General features: G+C 45.5%; 1 protein-coding gene across 1 annotated transcript; it reads right to left on the reverse strand.

Moving 5' to 3' along the window:
- Positions 1-631: 631 nt before the first annotated feature.
- On the reverse strand, positions 632-8,022 carry LOC146075010 (G2/mitotic-specific cyclin-B2-like). The gene is made up of 9 exons (XM_083183809.1): positions 7,737-8,022; positions 6,044-6,172; positions 5,853-5,963; positions 5,445-5,615; positions 2,451-2,609; positions 1,826-2,062; positions 1,474-1,614; positions 1,078-1,188; positions 632-926 (listed from the first exon to the last, which is right to left on the reverse strand). Exons 1-9 carry the CDS (start codon positions 7,755-7,757, stop codon positions 810-812), a joined length of 1,197 nt encoding a protein of 398 aa, XP_083039935.1. The 5' UTR covers positions 7,758-8,022; the 3' UTR covers positions 632-809.
- Between the last annotated feature and the right edge of the window lie 1,302 nt (positions 8,023-9,324).

A 9,324-nucleotide genomic window follows, 5' to 3' on the forward strand; every position in this document is an offset into this window, starting at 1 on the left:
GCAGGGGTCTAAAAGACCCCCGGCGCTGCTGCTCTGTCACTGACTCCAGTCAAAAAAAAAAAATTAAAAACGAAGTTTAAGCTGCTTTAACAGCAGCCCTTTCAAAATGCCTGTTGGCTCCTGCCAGCACAACTAAAACTGAAAGTAAGATAGCCTAGGAGGCGGGGTAGAGGAGGGAGGAGCCAGGGCTGTCTCTGGGCAGTCCAGAAGTTTTATCCTTTCTGGTGCTGGAAAGGTCGTGACCTCACTCTCTATCCAATGTAATCCCTGTGGCCCCTGACGTCTGCCGCAGAAGAAATATTGATTAAGACCCAATGCTAACTAAAGTGCCAATTCCCTACAGCAAAACCAGGTGGCAGATTGTTACAGCACTGGATCACATACAGAAAGCTGTTACTTGATAGCCTTAAACCAGGCATGTCCAAAACTATGGCCCTCCAGCTGTTGTGAAGCTACATGTCCCATCATGCCTTGCCACAGTTTTGCTATTAGGGAATGCTAGAACTATGGCAAGGCATGCTGGGATGTGTAATTTCACAACAGCTGGAGGGCTACAGTTTGGACATGCCTGCCTTAAACCCTAGTTAATGTCTCATTAGACTTTACATAAATAATATAAAAAAAAGGCACATTAAAAAAAACAATTGTTTATTTTAGATCCAGGAATCTCAGTATTTGTCAAATGCGCAAAGCTTAAAAACACATAACATTCATTAAAAAAAAAAAAGAAATATTTACAGAGTCAGCAGCATTTATGCCCAATAGGCAGTGTCATAAAAAAAGTGCAAAATGTTGTATCTGTATGCTGTTCAGAAGGCTGGCCTATTGGTAAGGCTTGCAGCAAGTTCTGTAATAACCGGAGACATCAGCTGAGGAATGGTGCTGATCTTCATTAGCTTGCGGTTTGCATACTTGTTTCTTACAGTCTGAAAGTTAAAAAAAAAAAAATTGAAATAAACTGAAGAAAGTCTCACCTGGCAGGTCTGCAAGAATTCTAAAGCCTCATTGCAGAGATTGCACAGAGTTATCAGTTACCCTTCCGCCAAAAGTCTAAGCCCCTAACTGCAATTATCTTACCACATGCTTGGTGAGGTTCTGGTTGACTTTACAGACATTTTTAGCCATGTGCTTCATTACCAGGGACAAGTCGTCCTCGGTGTAACCAGTGTAGTGACACTGTGTACCGCCCTGTGGATAAGAAGAGGAGCCCTGAGTCACCAAGTATAGTATGTGTGCTGAAGGACAGGTCTAACATTTATCACAAGTACCACGTTTCGGTAAACAGGTCTATTTAGCCAATATTATATATGTATACTACCGAAAAGTAGAATAACCCAGTTTTCCAGTATCCCCCCCCCCCCCCCCAATGTTTCATTGCTTCAATAAAAATAAACTGCAGCCAGCTAGAGAAACATTTATAGTGAGTACAAGCTGCCGATTTGTACCATGTCACAGAATGTTAGTTGCACTTACCCAGCTGCCCTGACCAAGCAGTTTCTGAGCCAGACATACTGCAGCTGCTGCTATCTCAGATGGGTGAAAATGGACCATGTCATAATCAGTCAAGGTAAGCTCCATGAAGTACTTAGCAAGAGTATGCTGCTCTGCATCAGCCTATGAAGAAGGACTGTTATTAGTGATAACTACACCTACACTGAGTGGTGAGTATTTCTGGGGCAGGTAGGTTTGTCCTGCCCAAGGGGACCCACCACTCAAGGGGATAAGACAGTTTAGCTTCTGACAAGTTGTCAGAATTGCCATAGAAGCATCTCTGGCCACACTCAGGTGGGGGGCTAGAAACATATCAGCCTTTGTGCACACTTACACCGCAGCACTTGGATGCACGTCTCAGAAACTGGAGTGGTAGCGGTCGCCCCAAGTCAAAGTTCAGCACCCGCAGAATCGACATTTCCATCTCCCTGATCTGCAAAGCACTGTACGCATTGTCGGTGATGTAGACAAAGTCTGCTATCTCTGGTGTGTACATCTCTTCATATTTGGAAGCCACCAAGAGCGCAGTTACACCAACCAGCTGCAGCTTGTTACGTGACATCGACTGGACCTAGTATGTAGAGAGCCATTAGTTTAATTTTAGTATAAAGCTAGATACACACCTATTTGTGCAATCATAGGACCCATCACATTCCAGCTACACATCATTGTCCAATCAGGTTTGAATTCTGATATTTTGTATCCTGGGATTGCACCCGATTGGCACTGTTCTACATAGAAGTACAGGAGCAACATTGTTCCAGATAGATTACATGTGCAGGACTCCTTTACCAGCTGCTTTCCATTTGTTGGGCAACTATGCATTGCAGCATGCCCTGACAGCTTCAGCATTCTAGTAGCAACACTGTGGGACATGTTGGCCAGGCCTAGACTAATGTGACTGCACTTGAATGATGTGACAGTCTTTCCAGGTTCAGACATAGCTTAAGACAACTTACTTGAAGAAACCGATCCATGATGGCAATACCCATGTACAACGTCTCCTGAAGCAGTTGAAACCTGGAATGAACTTGGACCAGCCAGTCAACCAGAATAGCCCTCATGCGTTCATTCACTTCCTTTCCATCAAGATATCTTGGTCTCACAGATTGCTGTTGCTGAGATCCATGGATTGTAGGAAAAATAAAAATAGTAAATTAATTGCACAATACGTTGATAAATTGGGTGGTCTAAATGGGAGATATGAACAGGAGTGACAGGATGTTGCATAGGGGAAAGTGCAGTTATCTTTCTGGGGATGTATGTTCTGACAAGTCCCCAACACTACTATGGTACAAGTCCAGGGTACCCCAAGACATTTCAGCAGAACCACCCCATGGCATCACACTGGTGTAAAATGAAAGACTGATAAATCTAATCTTCACTAGAACCCTTTAAAGTTACACCAATGTGATGCCATTGTTTTTATCTAACATGGAGTCCTGCACTCAGACTGCACACTCAGTCTGGCACTATGAGGGTAAGTGCTACTATACATATATGCTGAGGGCTAGTCTATGGGACTGTTTAGGGCACAGTGCTCTCTGGGCTGTTCCATGGCATCATATCGTACACCTTCCACCATCCCTAAACACTTGTTCAACAAAATGAACCTAATTGACTCGAGATTTATCCTATGTGCTGGAGGATCAATCTCTTAAGGCCACCATACACTATCCGATTTCGGCACTTGGGCCGTGTGACATTTGATCTGATACGATGCGCGGATCAGATCAGGAGGTCAGACGTACAGAAGGTAGGACGACGTCTGACCTCCTGCAGCGCCTATTACAACTTTGAAATAACATTGTCAAATGACTGTCCGGCTTCCGCTGGGTAGGAGGCCGCTAATAGAGCACTCAGCCAATCAAAAACCGGACATTCATTTAACGTTATTTTAGAGTTGTAATAGCAGCTGCTCTCCCGGTGCAGCGCACACATCACCGCCGCCCGCCCCACTGTCACCCGCACATATCACCGCCCCCTGCCTCACTGGCAAACCCCCCCATGCTGCTGCTGACACCCCCCCCCTCCCCACTACCACCCGCCCTGCATCTCCCCTTTTTTTTTTTTTTACATGTGATAAATCGCATGTGATTTATGCGATTTATCACATAAAAAAAAAATGGCACACCAAGTGCCAAATTGCATGTGACCCGCCTGGGGAGCTCGCAGGAGAATTTGGTCTGACTTGTCCCTTGGACAAGTCGGCCTAACATATAGGGGCCTTTACAATCTCTTGGTTATACCCAATGGCACAGGATTGTGCATTGTGTCCTACACATCAGATTTTGTCAGATAAATTGACTCAATCCACCTTAATTCGGTCAAATCTCACAAGTGTAAGGGGCCCTTAAAGAAGGCACTAAGAAATATTGCAGGATATTTGGCCTTTGTTATTCCTAAGGAGAGCTTTAGTACTAATAGTACCACTTAAGCCCTCAATTTCTTACTGTGGCAGAGCCCTCTGCCAGTGTTTCAAGTAACTTTAATGCTGCTTACTTGGCCTTATGGAGATTTCGTTATTGATCATTTAGTGCGATTAAGACTTTTTATCCAAAAAGAAGCACTGGACTTCACCATGTAGTAGTTTCTCCTCAGGCAAGTTTAAGTTAAAAGGCTAGTCTATTAAATGTGGCATTTTAGGAAACTGCCAACATTTGCCAAATGATTTAGTAAGCAGTCCCACAGGGAGCCAATTCCATCCATGCACTCACTGGTGTTGCAGGTGCCAGATAAGTAACCCATTAAACAACCTACAAATTCTACCACAGTCATGCTATATCTCCTGGTTCATTATGTCCCAGTCTATTCAGCCAATTACACAACACTTTTATTGGCAAGCTGCTCAGAGGTAATGTCATTCAGGTGCCAACAGGGAGGGGTAAATCTGGTTAGGAAAAAAAAAAAAAAATTAGCCAATTAGTAAAGCCAATCTTCATGGCTGCCATGGACTAACGGTGCGTACACACGGGGGGCGATTATCGCTGGAAATAGGGTAGCTGAGCGACCATATTGCCAGTGATTGGATTGTGCACCAGCGATAAATCGGTGGGTGCGCTCTCCCGTTTTCAGACCCTGAATGGTCGCATGCTCCTCCGACCAGCTACATCCACTGCCTCTTCTCCCGGCAGTGTGACATTTTCATCTGCGACCATCTCTGGTCGCAGATGAAAAGCGGGACACTGAGCAATATGATTGCTAAGCAATATATTGCCAGCGACCTTTAGCTAGACCATTTTATAGCATGCCACTGATGGGAGTTTTAAGTACAGCCTCAGGAGTAGGGTTAACAGCCTCATTGCACAGTCCAGAAAACCTATAAGAACTCAAGCTGTGTATACATGGAGCAATATGAACTCTGGCAATATATTGCTAGGTGTCCCGTCTTAACCAGCGACCAGAGATTGTCGCTGATAAAAATGACACTACTGGGAGAAGAGGCAGGGGAAGTCGCTGGAGCATGCTCCTCCGACCATTAGGGGGCTGAAAACGTGAGCGCGCACCCAGCGATTTATCGCCGATGCCCAATCCAATCACTAGCAATATTGTCGCTCAGCAACCATATTGCCAGCGATTATTGCCTGTGTGTACACAGCTTAAGCCTGCCGTCAAATACCTTAATAGTAGTTCCCACATGGTCCTCAGGGCAGCTCAATAGGCCAGGTTTCAGTTAGATCCATGATTAAGTCACCTGTACTTAAGTACTGCAGTCAATTTGGATATAGCATGTGTGCTAAAGAACAGATATATACCTATAACCTGCGCTGCTGGGTTACCGCAAGGAGGATGTTTGGAAGCCGCTGCCTTAACCATTTGCATGTAATAAAACTGCCATCTCACATGATTAATGGTTTTAGGAGCAAAGTTATGAAGTTACTATTACGCGAGATGCTCCTTAAGCTCCATACACACAGAGCAATTATACTGGCAATATATTGCTCATGATTTACCTCCAGTTGTTTCAGGTAGTTGTAGACGTCCATCACATACTCGCTGCACAGTTGAGGGTTTTCACCATCTTCCGCATCAATATCTTCCACATTTGTTAGAGCATCAGAGAATGCCTGGCACAAATCCTCTTCCTCCTTCATTGATACATCCATAGAAATTGGGGAAAGAACCTTACAAGAAAGGCAAAGTTTAGAAAGCTGTGTCGAGAACCAAGTTACCACAACATAAGAGAGTACAAGCTGAATGTTACATAACCAGGCCTGTTGGTATAGAAGTACTAGGTGCAGTGTTCTATGTGCTTGGATTTTATCTTATGTTTAAGCACACAATATCATTTCAAATAAATACATTCATATGCATTTGTTTTAATTGCTGCTACAGGCCTATTACCAGTGACTACATCTTACCTTTGGGGGAGATGCAATAACAGTCACCTTTACGGGCACAGCCTTTGGTTTTGTAACCACATTTGCCACTTTGGTAGTTGGATGGATAGCCTTTGTCACTGTGTTAGTGTTCTGCAAATAAAGATCACAGAATATACTAAATAAAGACTGCTTAGCCTTTAGGTCTACCACCAATTATAGCCAAATCATACCTTTACTAAAGGCTGCCTTGCGCGTACAGTCACCTTGTTGCCTATTTCTCCAAGCGCAGCTCTCCTACCATTCAGCTGGACTTTAGACCTCATTGCTCCTGCAATGGCGTTGTCAGCTTCATGGGGAACCTGGATGGAGAGATCTTGTGAGCAGCAGTAGATGGTCATAGCTATTCTAACTTACAGGAGTCATCTATTTTGGTAGGAGGCTATTGCAGTGGCGTAACAATAGCCCCGCAGCGGCGGGGAGGTGCTGAGTAAAGTGTGGGCGCAGGGGGTCTGCGGGGCTATTGTTTCACTGCTGCCTGCTTGCCCCCGCCGCCACCACCTCTGTAGCCGGGACACGCACATCTACTTGTCTGCGGTCCCGGCACTTCTCCTCCAGGCTGGCTCGGCTCCTGTCCTGTCCTGTCCCTATTAAAATCTTCCTCCCAAGATGTCCTCCGCCTTATAGCAGACTTTTTTGGATGCTAGAGGAGCCTCCTCTAGCATCCCAAAAAACGGTCTGCTGTAAGGGGGCGGACATCTTGGGAGGGAGATTTTAATAGCAGCAGAACAGGAGCCGAGCCAGCCTGGAGGAGAAGCGCCGGGACCACAGATCTGCATGTTTCAAAGGCAGCACTGCAGCAGCAATGGGGTAAGAAAGGAGTGGGGTAACTTTTCTTGAGGGGGGGGGGGGGGCGCAATTTATGAAGTTACGCCACTGGGCTATTGCTCTCCAGAACTACTCTGCAGTCAAATACTGGCTTTTCATAAAGTGGTATCAATTTACTTATGTAGTCCCCATACTATGAAGGGTATTAAAGATTAATATCAGACATCTGTTCCTGCCACAGCAAAGCTTACAATCTACACTACCTCATTTACAGGGTACTAGAATCCAGATGCTCAAATCTTTGCAAAAGCTGCACATTTGGATGCAGTGGAATACATCAGGTGACCACCTTCACCCATTTGGACTGCACTGATTAAAGCACAACATTGGTGAGTGACAAAGCGGTCCCAGACCATCGCTTTTCACTGACCTGTGGAATTCTAGCACCCAGACTCATCCAGGATCTGGCTCTGATGTAACTAGCAGCCTTCCCCAGTGGGGAAGTCACCATCAACAAGGGACACCTACTGTAGGACCACATATTTTGGCATTCCTCATAAGAGTGTAATAGGAACAAACAAAATCACAACCATATTCAGTGCAAAATATGGACGACTGACCATTTTGGTGTATATTTGATCATCATGTCACTTGCCTATTTTAACCAGCTTTATGTATTAAGTGTTATTTTGTCCTGGAATATGATGGAACTGTTCAAAAAATATGTTTTGATACATATGCAACTACTGCCTTTGTCTGTCCCACCAAGAACAGCAGCTTATTAAAACAGACTCATCACAGCAGCAGTGCCACGGCAGCATCAGAACTACCACAAAGAAAGACAATGAGCTCCTGGGGGTTGCAACTACAACAACAAGGACACCGTGAGGACTACAACGTGCAGTGGCCTAGGCAGCCAGCACTGGCAGAGAACATATACTAGGTATCTTACAGTGATTGGGGAGGTGAGGAAGCAGTGTCTCGATCACAGGAGGGATAACAGCCATGGGGAGCTATGTAACAGAGCACGAAGTAGTATTACAGTGGAGAGATAGAGATATAGGGCTCTAACCGACGCAGCCGCGCAGCGGTACTTACAGCAGCCCGGCGAGTCGCCATCTGACCGTGACGAGGGGAGGGTTATAAAATACAAAGTAAAAGCAATAAACAACTCGTGCTACAGCCGCTGAGTCCTGCCCGCGCACACTGCTACAACTGCGGCTACTCCGAGTCCCGATCTAAAACGTTTTCGCAGCAACACGCTTTTAAATGCAGACCCGCTTCTTCTATTGGGCCTGGCTAGTAGGAATCCAAGTTTCCCATTGGCTGAGCTTTGCGACGTATCGCAAAGCGCTGCCCCGGCCACAAATTGACAGGCGGTTCATGCAGACCCCGGCGCATAAACGCGTGGCGGCTGCTGCTCGCTCCCCTGTGACGGGTATTTCGCTGCGCTCTGGGACGCTCTTTATGGCAGTACCGCAGTCATTATGTTTATAAAACTCGGAAATCCCTTGTTGTTGTTGTAGTATAAATATCGCGAGACGTCATGCTGCAAGGTGTCATGGGAAATACAGGCTTGTGCGCTGGTTGCGTGGTTAAACTGCCTGTGTGGAGTTACAGGTCCCGGCATGCCGTGCTGCTCTCACATATTTATTGTGTGTGTGTTAGAATGAGGTCTGATGTCAGCCATTTTATCGAAGACCAAAGTTTACGTTTCATCATTTTACACCAAAGCACACATGGCTTCACAATGCATATACCCAGGGTTATTTTTGTGCAGGCTCTAGCAGGAACTGTGTCCCTTATTCTAGTTCACTCTTTCAGACAAAATATTTCTTAGATGGACAAAAACCATGTGCACTGCAGGTGAGGCAGGTGTAAAACCCCACCCAAATCTAATTATCTCTGCACAAGTAACACCTGTCTCACCTGCAGTGCACATGGTTTTGTCCATCTAAGAAATATTTTGTCAGAAAGAGTGAAATAGAATAAGGGCCACAGTTCCTGCTGGAGCCTGCACAAAAATAGCCCTGCATATACCTCCCAACTTCACAATGCATAACTCCCAACATGACCCTTTCCAGGAGGGACACAATGCTCTGCTTCTGGACTTTCCTCTTAATTAGAGTGACCAACTCATCCCTTTAATCTGGGACACATATTAATTACACAGGTTCTGTGGCAGTTTAAAACCAGGTGAAATGGAGTCTTGAGGTGTGGCAGTTTAAAACCAGGTGAAAGCCAGCCACATAACCTGTGTAATTAATATGTGTCCCAGATTAAAGGGATGAGTTGGTCACCCTTTCTTAATGTATGCTTGCCATCACCTGTGTTGAACAGGTTAATTGATAAGAAAGGCGCTTCAACACAGGTGCTGGCAATCATAAATTAACATGGATGTCCAGAAACAGAGCAATGTGTCTAGGGTTGCCACCTCTCCAGGATTTCTTGGATTATCCCTGAATTGGTGGCAAGTCCAGGACGTTTTTGTAGTCTCCCCGATTCTGGGATTCTCCAGGAATCTGGGTGACTTTGAAAGCCTCCACAGCCTCCCAACTGAGTGTGCACACTGTTAGGGGCATAGGGAGGGTGGTCAGTGTTTGGGTCAGTTATGCATGTTAGAGAAGTGAGGGGGTGGGAGAGGTTGCTGTGAAGTTGTTGTCACTGGTGTCAGGGTGAGGAGATG

Source organism: Crinia signifera, chromosome 4 (genome assembly GCF_055691185.1).
Source record: "Crinia signifera chromosome 4, ASM5569118v1, whole genome shotgun sequence".
Lineage (NCBI taxonomy): Eukaryota > Metazoa > Chordata > Amphibia > Anura > Myobatrachidae > Crinia > Crinia signifera.

Bases quoted from the DNA above. Each gene is read 5' to 3' on its own strand.
- LOC146075010 (XM_083183809.1), bottom strand. From the start codon at position 7,757: ATGGCGACTCGCCGGGCTGCT. The intron at 5,964-6,043 runs GTATGATTTGGC...CTTTATTTGCAG, and splicing joins CAAGGCAGCCTTTAGTAAAG to AACACTAACACAGTGACAAA. The intron at 2,610-5,444 runs GTAAATCATGAG...CATGGATCTCAG, and splicing joins ACTACCTGAAACAACTGGAG to CAACAGCAATCTGTGAGACC.